The 23604-nt window shown below is 41.5% G+C and overlaps 1 protein-coding gene across 9 annotated transcripts; it reads right to left on the reverse strand.

Moving 5' to 3' along the window:
• Positions 1-1179: 1179 nt before the first annotated feature.
• LOC115534113 (uncharacterized) lies at positions 1180-21378 on the reverse strand. 9 transcript variants are annotated; one of them, XM_030344754.1, is made up of 11 exons: positions 21310-21376; positions 20910-21210; positions 20358-20393; positions 19895-19948; positions 16777-16842; positions 5807-5866; positions 4463-4564; positions 4025-4053; positions 3399-3464; positions 1825-1917; positions 1180-1334 (listed from the first exon to the last, which is right to left on the reverse strand). In XM_030344754.1, exons 1-11 carry the CDS (start codon positions 21343-21345, stop codon positions 1206-1208), a joined length of 972 nt encoding a protein of 323 aa, XP_030200614.1. In that variant the 5' UTR covers positions 21346-21376; the 3' UTR covers positions 1180-1205. The 9 variants fall into 9 exon arrangements, with proteins under 9 accessions (XP_030200614.1, XP_030200616.1, XP_030200615.1 ...); XM_030344756.1 differs by lacking the exons at positions 1180-1334; positions 1825-1917; positions 3399-3464; ... (1 more) ...; positions 4463-4564; positions 5807-5866 and adding exons at positions 11001-11702; positions 12206-12295; positions 12882-12947; ... (1 more) ...; positions 13952-13969; positions 14143-14244 and having other exon boundaries at positions 21310-21375; XM_030344755.1 differs by lacking the exons at positions 1180-1334; positions 1825-1917; positions 3399-3464; ... (1 more) ...; positions 4463-4564; positions 5807-5866 and adding exons at positions 11001-11702; positions 12206-12298; positions 12882-12947; ... (1 more) ...; positions 13952-13969; positions 14143-14244 and having other exon boundaries at positions 21310-21374.
• Positions 21379-23604: the final 2226 nt, after the last annotated feature.

Raw genomic sequence — 23604 nt, forward strand, 5'->3', positions numbered from 1 at the left:
GTATCTGAATTCACTCTTCCTCACTTTGGATGAAGGCAGCTGCTAGAATGACCAAAGAGTAATATGGTTGAAGCTATGTGGTGTTTAGAAATGATGCAGCAGATCCGGCCTCTCAAGAGGAAGCATATATTTGTGGACATAAAACACTTTTGAAAATACTTTGGTGTCAGACATTGTCAGATCAGGATCACACATTCTTGTGGCCACTATGAACACTACACTATGAAGTTCAAAGAGTAGACCATGGTTTGGATATAAACATTTGTCCTAGAGTCCCTCTAGAGTGGCGTGGTGGAGTTGTACTGCTACTAGGGGCCTCACGGCCGGTCCAGACGGATAATAGAGGACTGAGAACTCATACACTGGTTACATATTAAAATGTTGTTTGTAGTGACATGTGATCAGTATTTCAAATAGAAGATGCATAATGTTGTCAATGCTTTGTTGGTCGGTTTTATAATTGACTATGGGTTAAAAGTACTTTATCTTCGATTATAACAATCCAAGAACAAGGTTTGCTAGTGCTTAATAGCATAATGAATAGCTTACTTTTGAAACACTCTGATCTGCTATCAATGGTTTGTCTCTTTTTGTATATTATATTTGGCTATCCTCATCTGTGTGTGACAAAAATGCAAAACCTCAAGTTCACAAGGCTATATAGTTCTGTTAAATCTCATTAGGAAAGTATTACAGTATGCAAAATGGAGAAATATTAATATTTTTATTGCATTGCAATTCAAAGCACACGTTGGTTACATTATACGCTACATATCTAAAGCATAACAGAATATGGTGTTTTGTAGAACAAGACATTTTTTAATGCAAGAGCTTTAATATAGTCATACTATTATATTTTTAACCTCACCAATAAGGTGGGTTGGATACTTTTGTATTGATTCTTTTTCATACAATCAGTTTGGTCTCTGACGCCCTGCCAAGGACAATATATCAACTAATTTTAAAAGCATGTTTATTATTCTTTATTTCCATTAAGTATAAATGTCAAGTCATGTATGTACAGCCTAAACATTGTTAAGGACTACAGACTGTAGACCTATGGCTTGTTGTGTAGGCCTAACTACTTGTTTAAGGACCAGGGGAAACAAAGCTTGTTCAGTGGGTTATAATGCATCTGTACACAACAACAACAAGCTATCTCCGAACACTTCCCCCTGCTTCATCACGTGCTTTCCAGACGTTTGTCATTTTGACAGTTGGTGGACGGTGACAAAATGGACGCCCATGTCTGCAGTGTCCCCAACACATCTGGGAGGGGCCCTCAGGTTTTCATAGGTAGCCGCATCACTAAGTTGACCAGGATCCTCTTGGCCCTGTAAGAACCAAAATACATATTTTTAATTAAATCTGAATCTCCATGAAATGTCCCTTGCAGGGTTTGTCCTTTTTACAACGTATTTCCTAATTTGTTTAATAAATGTTGGTAAAACTGTGTACCAACAGAGAATTCAACAGACATAAACAGCCTATAGTAGGCTATTACCCACACAAGACAACACAGTCGCTCAAACACTGTCCAAAAAGCTACTCCCTCTTTGAGCCATACTTTACGAAAGTTAACTGGTGTTGAGTGACTGGTGTGACACAGTCTTGTACCCATAACATTTATTCACCAATTTACACATTTCATGATATGGAAAATTATATTTTATTAGAGAAGCCAAGCCAGGAACACTTCATGGAGATTCAGATTGAAATGTAAACCTTTTAAATGTTGCTCCGTTGACTCCCCCCCAACCTTCTCTGTGTCTCAGGTCCATGTGTGACCTGTGAGGTGGGCGTGACTGAGTCTATACTGTTTACCTGTGCTGAGCCTACTGCCCTCTGCCCACCACGCTGGACCACAGAGGGGCCCCTGGGAGCCCAGTCCAGGTCCATATCCACAGTGTGCTGCTGCTACACATTCACATGAGAGAAGATGAACTCCTTTAATCCCACAGGGGAAGAACTAGAGATAAAAACCTTTAAATAAGAATAATAAAACAGAAAGATATACAGAAAGTAGATCTTATACACACAATAACATTAGGGTAATTAATGTGTGTTGCTGGTACACATTAACATAAGAAAAGATAAAGTGTACTTCATTAATCCAAGGTGGGAAATAAGGGAGACTCAGCAGAAAGTACAGAAATAAGAATAAAAACCTCAACAATAAAAACTGGAAAAATAGACAGGGGGTTTATCTTATATATATATATATATATATATATATATATATATATATATATATATATATATATATATATATATATATATATATATATATATTTATACAACGGGGGACCTAAATCCAGCGATCTGATTGGTTCCCAACTGTTGTATAATGAGCGTATACATAACTGCTATGACGCCCAATCATTTTGTGAAAGTATCACTCCGCGCCTTGAAGTGGAAAGTGTCAAAGAATACAACCGTATTTTTACTAGTGTGTGTGTGTGTGTGTGTGGAGTCATTTTGCCATAATTTTAACAGTCGTATAAAAGCAATAGCACAGTTCACTGAAGCCTAAAATCGGCGAGTGAACTGCTCCATAGGATAAATTGCCGGCGAACCGCTCTATCGGAGCCTTCTCTCGGAGGGACGCTAAAGTGTGTTGCATAGTGACCGTCGATGCATAGCGGCAGCCAGAAGGGACTACTTTTTGGTAGTCTTTAATAAAACGGCTACTTTGACTTTCTTGGTTTCTTTTTAAATGTAGTGTGTATATGACTTTCGTTTCGCCATAACAGTAACCGTTGTATAAAAGCAATAGATCACTTCAGTCAGTGGCATGTGCTCATTATACCACTGTGAACAACTCCCCTTAACAGTGGTATAATGAGCACATACCACAGCCTGGCGTGATCTATTGCTTATATATATATATATATATATATATATATATATATATATATATATATATATATATATATATATACGTATATTTCGATTTGGATACAATGAATTATAATTGCATTAATTTACATTTTTTGAATAATTAATTCAAAGAAACCAGACATTAAGATATGCATATGAGATGTATTAAATGTGACAATTACACGACGGAATGAATGGTGAGTGAATGAATACATGTGAAAGGCATAATTAGACTTAGAGAAAGCTAAATCCCTGCCTCTGGCTACACAAGATTGGATGAATAACAAAGACTGAAGGAAAATAGGACTGTTCACATGCATGACAGTGTGTGTGTGCGTGTGTGTGTGTGTGTGTGTGTGTGTGTGTGTGTGTGTATCTGTGTCTATGTTGGTGTGTGTGTGTTGGTGTGTGTGTGTGTGTGTGCGCGCGTGTGTGTGTGTGTGTGTGTGTGTGTGTGTGTGTGTGTGTGTGTGTGTGTGTGTGTGTGTGTGTGTGGTGAATGGGTGAAGGAGTCTCACCTGGTCACTGGCCCCTGGGCCGAGGCGTTCTCTGGCTGGCGGGGCGTCGCTGGCAGAGTTCAGACCCTGCACCAACACAGTCATCAGTTACTGCTGCTCACATCCCTCTAGCAGCCACCGCCCTCCAAAGGGACTGACCCTCTACAACTATCACTGCAACGCATCAACATTAGAGCAGCTACAGGAAACTGTGCTATGTGACCTATAGTTAAACATAGACTAGACAGAGTTCAGAGTAGCCAATCAGATGGAGATCATTCTTAAGTGGTAGTTTAAAGAGTAATATATCACATTTCAAAGGGTTTTCTAAATCCCAAAGCAACAACTCAACAAAGTGCATTGTAGACTTCTAGAGCTGCTCGATAATCACAAATCAGCAGTAGTCTCTTCCTTTTATATTGCTAAGCCTCATTATACACCCCACCCTCCTTTACTGCAACATTTTAAATGTTATTATTACTAATATGTAGTTAAAATGGAAGCAGCCTCTGCTAACATTGACCTGCTTAGTGTGGATCGTTGTGATATTCTCCACTTGTTGAGCAACACGGTAAATAGAGAACAAGTCAACCTTGCCACGAACACAACCTGTTACTGTAATTCATCCTCTTTGTTCTTTAACTCACAATGCACTCTTCTGTTGCCGCCCTGTTACCTGGTGGAGAGAAATCCACAGTCAGTGTTTCCATGGCGACATAGACAGATGTGAAGATGGAGACATGACCACAAGTTAAGTTAAGTAAAGACTATTAGTAAAGGCCATAACTCAGTTAAAGTCCCAAAGGCCTTCAGAGACCCACACTATATAAGACACCCCCTCCCCAAGGACTAGACTTTAAGCCTTCTGGAGGACAAGGAAAACGACACAGAAATAGGTGCTGCCTTTTTGATGCAAAGTCTCTTTAAGACTCTAAATATCCAAGATCTATTTAGCCTTGAGATGGAACACACACAAGGTTTTAAACCCTTTCTCTCTTCTCTCTCTCTCTCTCTCTCTCTCTCTCGCTCTCGCTCTCTCGCTCTCGCTCTCTCTCTCTCTCTCTTCCCCCCCCCCCTTCCCTCACCTCTGGTTCTCCACCAGCCAATGAGGCGGAGCAGAACCACCAGGGTCAGGACGGAGAAGCCCAGCAGCACCAGGACCCGCAGCAGGACCCCCGCTGTAGGAGCTGCAAGAGATCACAGCGACCTCCATGAGCTGATGGTACAACGCCTTGAGTGGTCAGAAAGGGTGATGGAGGTCATTTACCATTACTAACAACACACATGGGGTTATGTCTGAAACCACAGAACATTAAACAGACTTTATACATAAATAATAGGATGAAAGAGGGTTGGATGGTCTACCTAAGGTGTACATATCTGGCCATGGTCTGCTATTCAAAATGACTAAAGGTTAAAACCGACACACTATAGAAACGATTTGATGATAGAACACAGAATATTATCCTAGTTTTAGAGGTTGACTCCCAGCCAAAAGGTTCTGGGTTTGAACCCCAGTTTGTCAAACTTATTTTCAGTTCTGAACACATTTTAACTTTTGTGAAAATGTGTTGAGAACTGAAAATGTGTATGTCCTTTAGAAACGATGCAGATTCGATATCTCACAGCCGTTGCATTTGCAGACGTGTTGCTGTGGCCATCGGTTCACATGCGGCCAGACATTCATCTCTGTCACAGCGTATGGGGAAGCATTTTGTGAGCTGATGAAGTTGTGAAAACGTTGTGTTAGACAGATCATTAACACACATCCTATGGCCACTATGAGTCAATAGATGTAAATATATACAGCTCACTTTGGTTTCTAATTGAACTATAGCCTAATAACTAAAAACCTCCTTACTATAGGAAAATATTTCATAACCATTGAAACAATAATCATGTATTTTAATGCAGATTCTGCCTCACTTATTTTAACAACAAAATAATAGCCTCCCACAAGACAAATAGCAGCACTAACTGGAAGTGACCCAATTGACTGACCTCCACTACCAAGTCCTCAGAGTTACATGATGGATAAAGACACCATTTTGAAACATGGCTCCTCAAGATGGAGGTGAAACACCTTTCACTGTGGTTGAGGTTGGTTGGGATGTACTTGTGGTTTTCGCTAATGCAAATTGTGCATATGTAAATAGCAAATAAAACATGAGCTCAGATCCGTCCTGTTCCCAGGCTACATCCCACCCAAACTAGTTTGCAGACATGCTGCAATGGTTGTGGTTAATGAAGCAGGCCTACGTCACTGGCCAGCTCTGTGTTCCTGTGAACCTGAAGTAGGAAGTTTGATGGTTTCATAGGGTTGGCTGTGGTGATTGTTGGACACATATGTTGATGATTTACGTGACCTAAATCCACAGATTAAGAAAGAACGACATTTTGAAACACAACACAAGATGGAGATGAAATACCGTTGGGTGTATGTGGTGTTGGTGTTGGGGGCCTTGATGTTGGGCTGCTGCTGGCTGCTCCTTGTGGATTAAAAATCAATGACAGAACAAAGAGAAACATGGAACAAGTCGTCAGCTACTTGTTGAGGTGTTTGACTCCCAGATAAATTGGTTGTGGGTTATTGATGAAAAACTACTTCTTGTGGTGTGCTTCCAGGAGACAGTTTACCTGTGCTGTAGCCACGCTCCTCTGTCCCTCAGGCAGGACAATAGAGGCGTATGTTGGACCCCCGCCCTGATCTCCGTCCACACTGAGATGCTGTGACACGGTAAGGAGTTGTGGAGTTAGACGCATTAGATTCATGTTCCATAGTTATTGTATTATGCTCAATTAAATTACTTTCACCCCCTTTTAATTAATATATGCTATGTCTTTATATCATCCCATAATTACATTGATAAATTGCTTCAGGACGTGTGTGTGTGTGTGTGTGTGTGTGTGTGTGTGTGTGTGTGTGTGTGTGTGTGTGTGTGTGTGTGTGTGTGTGTGTGTGTGTGTGTGTGTGTGTGTGTGTGTGTGAAAGGATGAATAAGTCTCACCTGGTCATGAAGGCCTCCTATGACTGATAGGGTGTCCCTGGTAGAGTTCAGACCCTGCACCCAGTGCAGGAACCCAGTTACTCATCAGCTGGTCTCACCAGTGGTGGGGTCCCCAACAGCTTTTGGCCAATGACCCCATTTTTAGATCAGAATAATTTTGTGACCCCAACACATTTTGTCCATCGGCTAATCGTTTATCCCAATCAACATCTGTTCATCATATGGAAGTCTCAGTGAATTTTCCACCTTGTAGTAGTTTCCTACAAGGTTGGTTATGTTTGGTGTGTATATATGGTTATGTATGGTGTGTATATTTTTTATTTTATAATAAAATATGTATTAAATATAAGTCATCTCCCACAACCCCAAGTGGGGACCGCCCCAGAGGCTGAAAACCCTGGTTTACACAACCCATTGGTTATAACTGACGCTATAATGCAGTAATGATGCCGTTGTAAACTATATTGTTGTATTAACGCCACTTGTTAGCATTATTATTTTGTTATAAGCAGACTTTCTATGTAACTAGGATGATAGAATAGGCCTGCAAGATAGTCTAGTGATTATTGTGACTTCGAGCCAAAGCTTCTGGATTTTAACCCCAATGTCTAACTACAAGATGCCAATATCCCAACCTACCCCTTAATTATCTTAGTCACTTCGGATTGAAACAGCTGTTTAAATGACTGAAAGTAAGTTCATGTCCTTTATAAATGATTCAGATTCTTCATCTCAACACAGCCGTGCTGCAGATGTGTTGTTTGGTCAGTGGTTCCCACGCTGCAGACCTTCATACGTCAAAGCGTAAGGGGAAGTCGTTTTTATTATTGTATCTCGTGGTCAGCCATAGTCAATAGCCATTATTAACACTCATGCCTGTGGCCCCCTTGAGTTATAATGCTACGTTGTGTAGCATTATAACCATGGAAATGCCCCTCTACTAATATTGAGCTAGATGGCTTTAATGCTATTTCTTATTCAACCAAATAGTTTGAGTTTTGTTTTTTAAACTCACAGTGTTGTGGTGTTCTTTGGCCTCTTGTTTCCTGTCAAGAGAAAGCCACAGTGAACGTTTCCATGGTGATATTACCGGTGTGTAGACAGATGTAGACGTGACAACGATGGTGTCACTGGTCTCCTCTCACCTCTCCTTCTGAGCCAGCAAAGGAGGAGAACCAGGCCCACGATCAACAGGACCGCTGTACCCAGCGCTACCCCTGCTGCTAACCCTGAGTCTATAGGTCCACCTGAACACAGGAAGAGGTCACCTTCCTCTGGTTCAGTCGGCAGGATCTCAGATGAATTAAGAGCCTACATGGGTAGAACTATTTTGGAAACCATAGAAAAGTCTAAAGGTTAAACAGACACACGCACAATATTTGATGATAGAATACAGAAAATTAACCTAGTTTTTATAGAGGTTGACCCAAATTTGAACCCCACGTTTTCACCTTTATGAAAATGTGTACGTTCATGTCCTTTAGAAAAGATGCAGATTCGATATCTCACAGCCGTTGCATTTGCAGACGTGTTGCTGTGGCCATCGGTTCACATGCGGCCAGACATTCATCTCTGTCATAGCGTACGGGGAAGCATTTTATTTTTGTCTGTCTGTCTGTCAGATGACTCAAACTACTGCTCACTGTGGACAGCAAGGCTTCTTATAGCGAGTGTTCTCTCGCTTCCTCAAACCTCAAACCTCTTTACTCTCCTCCTTTTTCACGAGAGGGATTATTAGATACAGACTTGGAGTGTTAAAACTTATTGTAAAGTAAATCGTGTAGATGGCAAAAAATGACATTTCCTTGTTGTTTGTAATGGCATCTCATCAGTGATACAAAAATATTATAGTTTACCTTTGCTAGCGCTTAATAGCATAGGAAGTAGCCCACATGTGAAATGCTTTGCCTCTGATCTCAAACCATTAAGTTATATCGTCTATTTTTGTTGAACATATGAATATCAGGTCAATGTCATTACCAAATGATAACATCATGCACAATGGTGATGAGCAGGCCTGTTGTATTATTTTCAGATACAACAGGCCTGCATATTTTTAATTGCTCACCTGAAACCTAAGTAGAAAGCAGGTTTCCCAAGTCAACGTTAACACAGGCATTTCCTTACAGAGTTCTTTAATATAAAGCCACCATACACACTGTACTCACGCTACATAATGCCAAAACAGAGAAAGTTGTCATGTAGAACAAAGAAACTCAAAAATAAAAAAAGCATGAGCTAAAACCTCAGATTCACACCCCTCACTTTAATCACATTTACACACTATAAACTTAACATTCCTTTTAATACGGTCTCACTGTAGCCATGGATGTTTAATAAAAACAGTTTTAGGCCTACATTTTCCCATTCCCATTAATTTAATCTATGGCGTCCTCTAAAGGCTGTCTAAATCACTACAATGGGTGCCCGGTCATTCAGCTGTTCAGCATCCAGGCTCTGGAACTCCCTCCCCCCACACATAAAACAGTCAGACACCATTACAACCTTCAAGTCACAACTCAAAACTCACCTGTTCAAACTCGCACACAACGTCTAATTGATCACTGTTTTGATTGGTTTTTTTTTTGTTTTGTTTTGTCTTATTGCTTATGTTTATTTATTTATTTTTTCCACAATGTCTTGTTTTTAAAAAAAAATGTATGATGACTATATGCTCTGTAAGGTGACCTTGGGTGTCTTGAAAGGCGCCTCTAAATTAAATGTATTATTATTATTATTATTATTAAATATTAGCCTTTTCATAAGAAATGCTTTAGCAGACTACTTTATCGATACCAGAAGTGGAATTTGTTTAATTTATGATTAACTTTAATAAACTTTGGAAATTTGTATTCACCGGAAATTAATGCTGATTCCCTTTCCCTCATGTGAGCAAACATTCATCAATTATGGACCAAAAAAATAAGTTTACACCTGAAGGTAAACATTGATAATTGACCGTTTTTTATTCTAAATTCTACTGCTGGCTGATGCTGCTGGCTTTGTTTCATCACATACTCATCTGAGACTCCTAACTCTAGAAGTTAGGAGTCCTAGTCCTGGGACAGTGGTTCTGTAGCAGCCCAGCTGCAACACAGGAAGAGTTCAGGTTTAGAGTTTCATTCGAGGGCGGCAGCAGCTCAGCAGGTGGAGCAGGTCCTATGGAGACTGGAAGGTTGCTGGTTCGAGCCCCTGCTCCTCCAGGCTCAGTGATGAGGTCTCCCTGAGCAAGACCCCTGACCCAACCCTAACTGCTCCACCACAAGCTGGCTGTTCCCTTGATGGTTTACATGAATGTATGAATGTATGAGTGGCTGAATGTGGTCCAATTGTGAAGCACCTTGAGCAGCCGTAGATTCGGAAAGCATCATCACCCATTTTCAGAGTCAGTAAAAACCTACAAGGCTTTATGTAATTTATGGAAAAAATGAAAATAACAATTTCTATAAATAAATAATAGGAAGCTAGAATACAAGAGAGTCTGTGATTATGGAGTCCTAACCACTAGACTAGGTTCTGGGCAAAAGGGTCAGCGTATATCCCTACCTGCTCCTTAATAATGTATCTGAATTCACCCTTCCTCACTTTGGATGAAGGCAGCTGCTAGAATGACTAAAGAGTAATATGGTTGAAGCTATGTGGTGTTTAGAAATGATGCAGCAGATCTGGCCTCTCAACACAGCCGTCTGTAGAGGAGCTGCTGTGGTCCGTGGTTCCAGGCTGCACCATGGAACCAATCCTCTCTGTCTCAGCATTAGAGGAAGTATATAATTGTGTGCTGAAAACGCTCTTGCAAATACCGATTTATGAACACACATTCAAGTGACCACTATGAACACTACAAAAGTTCACAGAGTAACACAAATAGACATGAATATAAAATTTTCATTTTGTGTCATGAGGATGAAGTGAACACCCAGACACCGAGACTCACGTTCCTACAGTGTCACACTTCACTCAGAGTAACTATTTATTCACTTTTGATTCTAATTTAAATATTATAACTAAAACCTCCTACCCTCTTAAAAAAGGCAGCAAAAACTAATTGCAGCACTAAATGGAAGTTTCCCGATTTACAATTTTTTTTTTTTTTCTAGGCCCTGGCACGTATTAAAGGGGAGTAGTCTTTCTTCACACGAGTTGCAGACAGATAATAAAGTACTTTGACAATTCATACAATCCACTGACTGTCCACTGTGCACATGTATTTATTTGGTTACATAAAAACATTTCTGAGTAGTTTGTAGTGACATGTGATCAATGAAATAGAAGATGCATAATGTTGTCAATGCTTTGTTTGTTGGATGCTTAATTGACAATTTTTTAAAAGTCTAATTTTATTGAACTGAAGAGGAAACATCAGTTGGCCTACACTCTGTTAGCACTCTATCTTAGATTATTACAATCCAAGAGTTATGGTTCGCCTATGCTAGGGCTTAATAGCATAAGAAATAGCTTACATGTGAAACACTTTATCTTTGATCTGAAAGCAATGGTTTGTCTCCTTTTGTCAATTACATTTGGCTCTCCTCATCCATGTGTGACCAAAATGTAAGATCACAAGCCTTTATATTCATGTTAAAATCTCATTATGAACTTATAACATAATGCAAAATGGAGAAATCAGAATATTTTTATTGCACAGTTGAAAGTACATCTCAGTTACATTTGTAGCCTATATATCAAAAGCATGACAGAATTTGGTGTTTGGTAGAACAAGAAAAAAAATAAATGCAAGAGCTTTAAAATAGTCGTATTATTATATAATTAACCTGACCAATAAGGTTGGCTACAAACTTTTGTGTTCATTGGTCCGTTGATTATTTTTCATAGATTCTGTTTGTTCTCTGGCGTCCTGTCTAGGACAACCTATCAACTCATTTGAAAAACATGTTCCCATCATTTACATTTATGAGAAGACGCATTCAGCAATTATTGCTTCATGGATTTTGTATTAATTTCATTCTTTTCGTTGAGTATAAATGTCATGTCATGTATGTACAGCCCAACCGGTGTTAAGGACTACCGAGTGTAGACCTACTGCTTGTTATTTAGGCCTAAATGCTTGTTTAAGGACCAAGGGAAACAAAGTTTGTTCAGTCGGTTATAATGCATCTGAATACAACAACAATAAGCTATAGCTCCGACCCTATTCCCCCTGCTTCATCACGTGTTGTCCAGTCGTTTATCATTTTGACGGTTGGTGGACGGTGACAAAATGGACGCCCGTGTCCGCAGTGTCCCCAGCACATCTGGGAGGGGCCCTCAGGTTTTCATAGGTAGCCGCATCGCTAAGTTCACCAGGATCCTCTTGGTCCTGTAAGAACCAAAATACATATTTTTAATTAAATCTGAATCTCCATGAAATGTCCCTTGCATTATACGTATACGTTTACAACGTATTTCCTCATTTGTTTAATAAATGTTGGTAAAACTGTGTACCAACAGAGAATTAAACAGACATAAACAGACTATAGTAGGCTATTACCCACACAAGAAAACACAGTCGCTCAAACACTGTCCTCAAAGCTACTCCCGCTGCTTTCTGCTCCCTCTTTGAGACATACTTTATGAAAGTTAACTGGTGTTGACTGGTGTGACACAGACTTGTACCCATAACATTTATTCACCAATTGACACATTTCATGATATGGAAAATTATATTTTATTAGAGAAGCCGCGCCAGGAACATTTCCTGGAGATTCAGATTGAAATGTAAACCTTTTAAATGTTGCTCTGTTGACTCCCCTCCAACCTTCTCTGTGTCTCAGGTCCATGTGTGACCTGTGAGGTGGGCGTGACTGAGTCTATAATGTTTACCTGTGCTGAGCCTACGGCCCTCTGCCCACCACGCTGGACCACAGAGGGGCCCCTGGGAGCCCAGTCCAGGTCCATCTCCACAGTGTGCTGCTGCTACACATTCACATGAGAGAAGATGAACTCCTTTAATCCCACAGGGGAGGAACTAGAGATAAAAACCTTTAAATAAGAATAATAAAACAGAAAGATATACAGAAAGTAGATCTTACACACACAATAACATTAGGGTAATTAATGTGTGTTGCTGGTACACATTAACATAAGAAAAGATAAAGTGTACTTCATTAATCCAGGGTGGGAAATAAGGGAGACTAAGCAGAAACAATAGCTAACTATTGAAAAATATACAGAAGGTATAACTTATATCAATAGATATATAATTTCTTACGTTTCAATTTGGATACAATGAACTATAATTGCATTAATTTACATTTTGTGAATAATTAATTTGAAGAAACCAGACATTAAGATGTGCATATGAGTTGTATTCAATGTGAAAATTACACAACAGAATGAATGATAAGTGAATGAATATATAGTGTGTGTGTGTGTGTGTGTGTGTGTGTGTGTGTGTGTGTGTGTGTGTGTGTGTGTGTGTGTGTGTGTGTGTGTGTGTGTGTGTGTGTGTGTGTGTGTGTGTGTGTGTGTGTGTGATGAATGGGTGAAGGAGTCTCACCTGGTCACTGGCCCCTGGGCCGAGGCGTTCTCTGGCTGGCGGGGCGTCGCTGGCAGAGTTCAGACCCTGCACCAACACAGTCATCAGTTACTGCTGCTCACATCCCTCTAGCAGCCACCGCCCTCCAAAGGGACTGACCCTCTACAACTAGCACTGCAACGCATCAACATTAGAGCAGCTACAGGAAACTGTGCTATGTCACCTATAGTTAAAAATAGACTAGACAGAGTTCAGACTAGCCAATCAGATGGAGATCATTCATAAGTGGTAGTTTAAAGAGTAATATATCACATTTCAAAGGGTTTTCTAAATCCCATAGTCTCTTCCTTTTATATTGCTAAGCCTCATTAATCACCCCACCCTCCTTTACTGCAACATTTTAAATGTTATTATTACTAATATGTATTTAAAATGGAAGCAGCCTCTGCTAACATTGACTTGCTTAGTGTGGATCGTTGTCATATTCTCCACTTGTTGAGCAACACAGTAAATAGAGAAGAAGTCAAACTGGCCACAAACACAACCCGTTACTGTAATTCATCCTCTTTGGTCTTTAACTCACAATGCACTCGTCAGTTGCCGCCCTGTTACCTGGTGGAGAGAAAGCCACAGTCAGTTTCTCCATGGTGATAAAAACAGGTGTGTAGATGGAGACGTGACCACAAGTCAAGTTAATCAAAGACTATTAGTAAAGGCCTTAACTCAGTTACAGGCCAAAGGCCTTCACAGACCCACACTATATAAGACACCCCCTCACCCCAAGGACTAGACTTTAAGCCTTCTGGAGGACAAGGAAAACGGCACAACATAGAAATAGGTGCTGCTGTTTTGTTTAATGTTGTTCACTAAATAAAAACTCTTTGTGGCAACCCGTCTCTGGCACAGCGTGTGCGGAGAGACCAGTCTCGTGGGTGACGTGATTCCACCCGGAGGAAGAAGACTGTGAATTCCTCCAAAGCTGAGTTTTGTTTGCTTTGATAGATAAATAATTTATGTTTGAATAAAAGTGCCATTTTGGCTTTAAGTAAGCTCTAGGTTGTGTGCTGATTGGAAGGAGGCGGCTCACTCACCAAGACGGGTTGCCACATCTGCAAGACAAATTTAGCCTGGAGTTAGCCTCTCTCTCTCTCCCCCCCTGTCTCTCTCTCTCTCTCTCTCTCTCTCTCTCTCTCTCTCTCTCTCTCTCTCTCTCTCTCTCTCTCTCTCTCTCTCTCTCTCTCTCTTCCCCCCCCCCCCCCCCCCCCTCTCTCTCTCTCCTCACCTCTGGTTCTCCACCAGCCAATGAGGCGGAGCAGAACCACCAGGGTCAGGACGGAGAAGCCCAGCAGCACCAGGACCCGCAGCAGGACCCCCGCTGTAGGAGCTGCAAGAGATCACACCGACCTCCATGAGCTGATGGTACAACTCCTTGAGTGGTTACAGAGGGTGATGGAGGCCATTTACCATTAATAACAACGAACATGGGGTTATGTTTGAAACCACAGAACATTAAACAGGCTTTATACATAAATAATAGGATGAAAGAGGGTTGGATGGTCTACCTGAGGTGTACATATCTGGCCATGGTCTGCTGTTCTAAATGACTAAAGGTTAAAACCGACACACTATGGCAACGATTTGATGATAGAATACAGAATATTATCCTAGTTTTAGAGGTTGACTCCCAGCCAAAAGGTTCTGGGTTTGAACCCCAGTTTGACCCCACATTTTCAGTTCTGAACACATTTTCCCTTTCGTGAAAATGTGTATGTTCATGTCCTTTAGAAAAGATGCAGATTCGATATCTCACAGCCATTTAATTTGAAGACGTGTTGCTGTGGCCATCGGTACACATGCGGCCAGACATTCATCTCTGTCACAGCGTATGGGGAAGGATTTTGTGTGCTGATGAAGTTGTGGAAACGTTGTGTTAAATTATCAGATCATTAACACACATCCTATGGCCACTATGAGTCAATAGATGTAAATATATACAGGTCACTTTGGTTTCTAATTGAACTATAGCCTAATAACTAAAAACCTCCTTACTATAGGAAAATATTTCATAACCATTGAAACGATAATCATGTATTTTAATGCAGATTCTGCCTCACTTATTTTTAACAACAAAATAATAGCCTACCACAAGAGAAATAGCAGCACTAACTGGAAGTGACCCAATTGACTGACCTCCACTACCAAGTCCTCAGAGTTACATGATGGATAAAGACACCATTTTGAAACATGGCTCCTCAAGATAGAGATGAAATACCTTTCACTGTAGTTGAGGTTGGTTGGGATGTGCTTGTGGTTTTCGCTAATGCAAATTGTGCATGTGTGAATAGCAAATAAAACATGAGCTCAGATTCGTCTTGTTCCCAGGCTACATCCCACCCAAACTAGTGTGCAGACATGCTGCAATGGTTGTGGTTAATGAAGCAGGCCTACGTCACTGGCCAGCTCTGTGTTCCTGTGAACCTGAAGTAGGAAGTGTGGTGGTTTCATAGGGTTGGCTGTGGTGGTCGGACCGTTATAACACATATGTTGATGATTTACGTGACCTAAATCCACAGATTAAGAAAGAACACCATTTTGAAACACAATACAAGATAGAGATGAAATACCGTTCGTTGTATTATGTGTTGTTGGTGTTGTTGATGTTGATGGGGGCCTTGATGTTGGGCTGCTGCTGGCTGCTCCTTGTGGATTAAAAATCAATGACAGAACAAAGAGAAACATGGAACAAGTCGTCAGCTACTTGTTAAGGTGTTTGACTCCCAGGTAAATTGGTTGTGGGTTATTGAGGAAAAACTATTTTGATCCTTTGTGGTATGGTCGTCTCGTGCTAGGTATAACTAGGAGAGTGGTAAACGTTCAACACGTGGTTCATTCTAACAGAGGCACAAGGTAAACGGGCTTGCGTTCTGGAGGTGGTTCATGAAGCATCTCCCGAACACAGGTAAACAAACAGTTATATTGTGAGTGGGCGGAACGGTAAATAGGCCACGCCTACATGTTCTAACTGACCCAGGTAAACCTTTGGTCTGTCTGGGCTTAAACGGAAATGGTAAAGTGGCCATGTTTGTAGTCTTTAACTTATCTATAAAATCATTAAAACCTTATATGGTGTTGTCCATTATGTGGTAAAGAAACCATTCATAACTGTTGTTTGCTTGACATATGTCATCAGAAATAACATAGACTAAAATAATTTACTTCAGGGTTCCAACTCCAATGTCCACACTACACAGCCTGACTGTCATGGGGTCCTTGAGTGAGCTGCCCCTAACCCCTACCTGCTCCTTAATGACATGTGTCTGGACTCACTGTTTATACACCTTGACTAAAGCATCTGCTAAAGTGACTCAATAGAGATCTATATCGTTAACTCTCATTTAGAAATTATCCAGATTCTGTTGCAACACTTGCTCATATGCTTTCCTGTGGTGAGTGGCTCTAAGTCAGGTCACACGGACAGAAATTCAATTTGGTTTTGTGCAAGGGAAAGTATTTTTGCATGCAGAAGAATGTGGGAAAACCTTTGTTGGTGATGCAGTGAGGGATTGTTAGAACCCATACCCAGGTCCGTGGTGTCACATGTTAATGAATTTGGTTTTTCTATGATAACTCAAAACCTCTTAACTATATCAAAACACTTATCAACTCAGCCATCACTTGATGCAGAGTGTGTATCCAGCCTGAATCATGCCCCTGCAGACATGTTGTTGTGGTTAATAAAGTACATCCCTGGCCAGCTCTATGTTTCTGTGAAACAGAAGTAGGAAGTGTGATGGGTTGCTAGTGTTGGTTGTGGTGAAGTTAGATAGTTAGAAGACATAACTTGATGCTACAAGTCCACAGAGTAACAGGGATAGATAGAAACACACCATTTTAAACCATGACAGTGATAGAATACCGTTCAGTGTGTGTGTGGTTGGTGTTGATGTTGAGGGCCTTGCTGCTGGGCTGCTGCTGGCTGCTCCTTGTGGATTAAAATCAATGGAAAAGAGGAACATTAATCACACCTTATAACAAATATGCTTTAAAATATCATTTTAGACAAGCGTTGAGTTTTATCAAGGTTTAAAGTTATAACAGAAGAGTGTGCGATTGCTTCATCAGACCAGGATCCAAGAATGGTAAACCGGATGCCCTGTCTCGTCAGTTCCCAGATTCGGATCCTGCTCCTGCACCTAGCACCGTCCTGTCCCCACAGTGCCTCATAGGAGCTGCTAGATGGGATATTGAGACCATTGTCCGCACAGCCCTGTCTGGTGAGTCCGGCCCCAGCGCTTGCCCTCCTAACTGTCTTTTTGTACCACAATCCGTCCGCTCCCAGGTCCTGCAATGGGGTCACTCATCCAAACTGGCCTGTCACCCGGGTGTCAGACGTACCACTGCGTTAATCAAGCAACGCTTCTGGTGGCCTGCTATGGAGCGGAGTGTGCGTGAGTTTGTGGAAGCCTGTTCTGTATGTGCCCAGAATAAGCCACAAACCAACCACCTGCTGGCTTTCTGCAACCCCTACCAGTACCCAGGAGACCCTGGTCCCACATTGCCCTGGACTTTGTCACTGGTTTGCCACCTTCTCACGGTAACACTACAATCCTCACTATCGTTGATCGCTTTTCCAAATCTGTGCACTTGGTCCCCTTACCCAAGTTACCCTCTGCCAAGGAGACAGCGGACTTACTCGTGCAGCATGTCTTCAGGCTACACGGGCTCCCAGTGGATGTGGTCTCAGACAGAGGTCCCCAGTTCACCTCTAATTTTTGGCGTGCTTTTTGCAACCTTCTCGGTGCTAAGGTCAGTCTGTCCTCAGGCTTTCATCCCCAGTCAAATGGCCAGTCGGAGCGAGCCAACCAGCAGATGGAGACAGCGTTGCGGTGCCTGACGTCACAGGACCCTACAGCCTGGAGCCTTCAGCTGCCATGGGTGGAGTACTCCATGAACTCCTTGCCATCTGCGTCAACTGGTCTGTCGCCGTTCCAGTGCTGCCTCGGCTACCAGCCTCCATTGTTCCCGACCCAGGAGGAGGAGGTTGGGGTTCCCTCAGCACAGACATTCATCCGACGCTGTCGCAGAACGTGGAGGCGGACCCGGGCCGCCATTCTTCGCTCACAGACCAGAATGAAGAGTCAGGCAGACCGTCGCCGCATCAAGGCTCCCCACTACACCCAGGGGCAGCGGGTGTGGCTTTCCACGCGTGACCTTCCTCTGAAGGTGACTTCCCCAAAATTGAATCCACGCTTCATCGGCCCCTACACCATCTCCCAGGTGGTCAATCCCTCTGCGGTTCGCTTGAACCTCCCTCCTGCCCTCCGCCGCAAGCCCTTCCGGTGTTGCCGTCCGGGTTCCAACTCCGGCCCCAAACCCCCACCACCCCCAGACTCGTTGATGGGTCTGAGGTTTACACAGTTCGCCGCCTGCTCGACGTCCGCCGTCGGGGTCGGGGCCACCAGTACCTGGTGGACTGGGAGGGCTACGGCCCCGAGGAGAGGAGCTGGGTCCCTGCCCGGAACATTGTTGACCCCTCGCTCGTCAAAGACTTTCACCGTCAGCATCCTGCTCCTACCACGGTCAACGCCAGGAGGCGTTGGTAGAGGAGGGGGTACTGTCAGGATTCTCGCATGGACTGTTGTTTTTGTCTCCCCCTACCTGTTGGAGTGTGATAATTCTGGACTTTGTTTATGTTTGGAGCCATGTGTTGGTCATGTGTCCGGGGTGACACCCATGTCCTTATTTGGGCAACTTCCTGCCTTTTGTTTGTGCCCTCCATTTTCTCTGTCCACCTGTCCCTCATTTTGCATTGATTGGTGGAGTATTTAAACGCTGCCCTTTCTGCTCACTTTGTCAGATCGTCACGTTAGGTACTGTTTGCTACCCGACTGCCACGTGAGTGCGACTAGCTTGAAGCTCTTTAAAGAGAGACTATAGTTTCTGTTCTTCCCGGTTTTGAACCCTGCCTGTTTGGATTAAGCCTTCTGCCTATCAGTTTTTGGATCTCTTGCCTGTAGCTGTCCGTCAGTATCTGTCTGCCTGCCTGCCCGTTTACGAACCCTGCCTGTACCTGGAATCTGATTTGCCCGCTGGACTGTATGGAAATAAACCCTTTTTGATCTGCTATTGATTCCCGTTCTGTGTCGTGACAGAAACACCTTTCACTGTGGTTGAGGTTGGTTGGTTTGTAGTCTTGAAATCGTTAAAACCTTATATGGTGCGGTCCATTATGTTGTAAAGAAACTGTTCATAATTGTTTGCTTGACATATGTCATCAGAAATAACATAGACTAAAATAATATACATCAGGGTTCCAACCCCAATGTCCACACTCTGCAGCCTGACTGTCATGGAGTCCTTGAGCGAGCTGCCGCTAACCCCTACCTGCTCCTTAATGACATGTTTCTGAACTCACTGTTAGTACACCTTGACTAAAGCATCTGCTAAAGTGACTCAATAGAGATTTATATCATTAACTCTCATTTAGAAATTATGCAGATTCTGTTGCAACACTTGCTCATATGCTTCCCTGTGGTGAGTGGCTCTAAGTCTGGTCACACACGGACCGAAATTCAATTTGGTTTTGGGCAAGGGAAAGTATTTTTGCATGCAGAAGAATGTGGGAAAACTTTCTTGGTGATGCAATGAGAGATTGTCAGATTGTGAGAACACATACCCGGGTCAGTAGTGTCACATGTTACTGATAATGAACTTGGTTTTGTCTCTGGCTTATGATAACTCAAAACCTCTTAACTATAAGAAAACACATATCAACTCAGCCATCACTTGATGCAGAGTGTGTATCCAGCCTGACTCATGCCCCTGCAGACATGTTGTTGTGGTTAATAAAGTACATCTCTGACCAGCTCTGTGTTTCTGTGAAACAGATGTAGGAAGTGTGATGGTTTAATATTCTTGGTTGTGGTGAAGCTAGATAGTTAGAAGACATAACTTGATGCTACAAGTCCTCAGAGTTACATGATAGATTAAGACATCATTTTGAAACATGGCTCCACACAATGGAGATGAAATACCTTTCACTGCTGGAGTTGTTGGTTTGGATGTGCTTGTGCAAGTTGTGTTTGCTACTCCATGTGACAAAACAAAGAGAAACATGGAATTAGTAAACCATCACAATAACTCTTTCCAACGAATATGCTAAAAAAAAAACATTTTAGACAAGGGATGAGAGTTTTTTCCTGCTGGTGTCTGTGTCTGTGTCTGTGTGTGTGTGTGAGATATTTTTCTGATTTATAACTGAAGTTCATGTCTAGAACTTAACTAAACACAAAACAAAACAACAAAAAATAAGATGTCTACAGTTTTAAGTGCAGATTTTAGGGTGTTCTCATCATATTTGGTGGTGATAATGTCAGAGATTCTCATGTTCCTAATGCTGGCATGCATTCATTGATTCATCCATCAAGTCCTCAGAGCTACATGATAGATAAAGACACCATTTTGAAACATGGCTCCACAAGATAAGAGATGAAATACCTTTCACTGTGGTTGTGGTTGATCTGTTTGTGCTTGCTGCTCCATGTGGATTAAAAGCAAAGAGAACAAAGACCAACATGGAATTACTAAACATACATATATTAGAATATAAGGAATAAAATAATAAGAAAATGTCCACAGCAATATATCTGATATTTCCAAAGGGAAAAAAAAGAGAAACTATCTTAATCACTCTTTTTCAACAACTAAACCAGCTTCAAATATATCCTTTTATAACAGGGTGGAGGGTTTTGTTCTGGTGGTGTGTCTGAAGGCCAGATATTTGACTGAATAACTGAAGACCATGAGGCTTGAAGACTATAAAAACTTGAGAAATAAAATAATGTAAGAAAATGTTGAAAGTAAAAAAGACAGCTATTTAAACTGATAAAAGTTAATCTCATAGTCACACAGGATTCTCAAAACTCAATCAGAGGACCCTATATTCAAATATTAATAATTGAAATACCACACAGGTCATATTGTTCACATGGAAGAGTTTTAACCCAAAAGTGTTAATTAAGGTTAGTACATAAGAATATAAATACTCACTCATTAGCTCTAGTTGATGCGTTGCATGATCATGCTGTACATCTGCTGATGGAAAGGATCTGCAGATGTAAAGACCTACATCTTCTCTCTTTCTGAGAAGCTTTACCTCCAGAGAACACTCCTTTGTAACATGTAGTCTTCCTTTCTTGCCTTCAGACTTAAACTTCCCTCCTTCAAACAATGTATCAGTCGTACCATTCTTGTAACTGAACAGCCAGGTAATACTGGAACAGTCTCTCGGAGCCCCATCACATGATAGAGAGACACAATCTCCAGCTCTGAACTCTGTTTTTGCCATGATCTGAGGAGAAAGTTGATCACTTTATCACATGTGCCATTGATTGGAAGGATATCTGTGAGAGAGAACAATCAGTTATGTAATGATAAGCGGACTATGCACCTTTTTGTCCTTACCTTTGTGTGGCAGAGAGACCATATCTGTCTGTCTGACTGATGACTCAAACTACTGCTCACTGTGTGGAGAGCAAGGCTTCTTATAGCGAGTGTTGTCTCACTTCCTCAAACCTCTCCACTCTTCTCTTTCTTCACACAAGAGATTATTTGGTACAGTCATGGAGTGTTAAAACATATTGTAAAGTAAATTGTGTAGATGGCAAATAATAGTTTTTCCTATTTGTTTGCAAGGGCATCTCATCAGTGATACAAAAATATGATGGTTTACCTTTGCTAGCGCTTAATAGCATAGGAAGTAGCCCACATGTGAAATGCTTTGCCTCTGATCTCAAACCATTAAGTTGTATCGTCTATTTTTGTTGAACATATTTATTGAATATCAGTTCAATGTCATTACCAAATGATAACATAATGCACAATGGTGATGAGCAGGCCTGTTGTATTATTTTCACTGTGTTTAAAATGTGGAAGTGGTAAACAGGTAAACAACAGGAAATTACACATTTTTAATTGCTAATCTCAAACCTAAGTAGAAAGCAGATTTCTCAAGTCAACGTTAACACAGGCATTTCCTTACAGAGATCTTTAATATAAAGCCACCACACACAGTTTACTCACTCGACATAATGCCAAAACAGAAGGTGTCATGTAGAACAAAGCAACTAAAAAATCAAAAAGCATGAGCTAAAACCTTAGATTCGTACCCCTCACTTTAATCACATTTACACAGTTCTAAGCCTACTATTTCACGTTCCCCATCAGTTTAGTCTATGGCGCCATCTAAAGGCTGTCTAAATACTAGCCTTTTCATAAGATATGCATTAGTAAACTACTTCATCGATACCAGACGTAGAATTTGTTTCATTTTGATTAACTTTAATAAACTTTGGAAACGTGTAATTACCATTAATGAATGATGATTAACTTTTCCCTCTTATTCCCTCATGTCAAAAAGTATTCATCATTTATTGACCAAAGAAATCTGTTTAGACCTGAAGGTAAATGTTGAGAAGTGTTTATGATATTTCGATATATTCTTAATTTCTACTGCTGGCTGCTGCTAGCTATGTTTCATCACATACTCATCTGCCCTTCTGAAGACCTTTACTCCCAACTCTAACCCCTGGGACAGTGGTGCTGTAGCAGCTCAGCTGCAACACAGGAAGAGTTCAGGTTAAGAGTTTCATTCAAGGGCGCCAGCAGCTCAGGTGGTAGAGCAGGTCCTATGGAGACTGGAAGGTTGCTGGTTGGAGCCCCTGCTCCTCCAGGCTCAGTGATGAGGTCTCCCTGAGCAAGACCCCTGACCCAACCCTAACTGCTCCATGACAAGCTGGCTGTTCCCTTGATGGTTGACCTGAATGTGTGAATGTATGAATGGCTGAATGTGGTCCACTACTTATGAATTCTCTTGAGCAGCCCTAGGTTAGGAAAGCACCAAAAAAATCAGATTTGTTTAAAACCTACTTCATGAAATCTTAGGGAAAAAATGAAAATAACAATTTCTATAGATAACTAATAGAACGCTTGAATATAAGAGTCTGTGATTAGTCTGTGGAGTCCTAACCACTAGACTAGGTTCTGGTCAATTGGGTTTGACCCCCAATGTCAAACTGCAAGAAGCGTATATCCCTACCTGCTCCTTAATAATGTATCTGAATTCACTCTTCCTCACTTTGGATGAAGGCAGCTGCTAGAATGACTAAAGAGTAATATGGTTGAAGCTAAGTGGTGTTTAGAAATTATGCAGCAGATCCGGCCTCTCAACACAGCCGTCTGTAGAGGTGCTGCTGTGGTCCGTGGTTCCAGGCTGCACCATGGAACCAACCCTCTCTGTCTCAGCGTTGGAGGAAGCATATATTTGTGGACATAAAATACTTTTGAAAATACTTTGGTGTCAGACATTGTCAGATTAGGATCACACATTCATGTGGCCACTATGAACACTACCAAAGTTCACAGAGTAGAGCATGGTTTGGATATAAACATTTGTCCTAGAGTCCCTCTAGAGTGGCGTGGTGGAGTTGTACTGCTACTAGGGGCCTCACGGCCGGTCCAGACAGATAAAGGACTGATGGAGGACTGAGAACTCATACACTGGTTACATAATAAAATGTTGTTTGTAGTGACACGTGATCAGTATTTCAAATAGAAGATGCATAATGTTGTCAATGCTTTGTTGGTCGGTTGCGTAATTGACTATGGGTTAAAAGTAAGGACTTTATCTTCGATTATAACAATCCAAGAACAAGGTTTGCTAGTGCTTAACAGCATAATGAATAGC

The sequence above is a fragment of the Gadus morhua genome, chromosome 21 (assembly GCF_902167405.1).
Source record: "Gadus morhua chromosome 21, gadMor3.0, whole genome shotgun sequence".
Lineage (NCBI taxonomy): Eukaryota > Metazoa > Chordata > Actinopteri > Gadiformes > Gadidae > Gadus > Gadus morhua.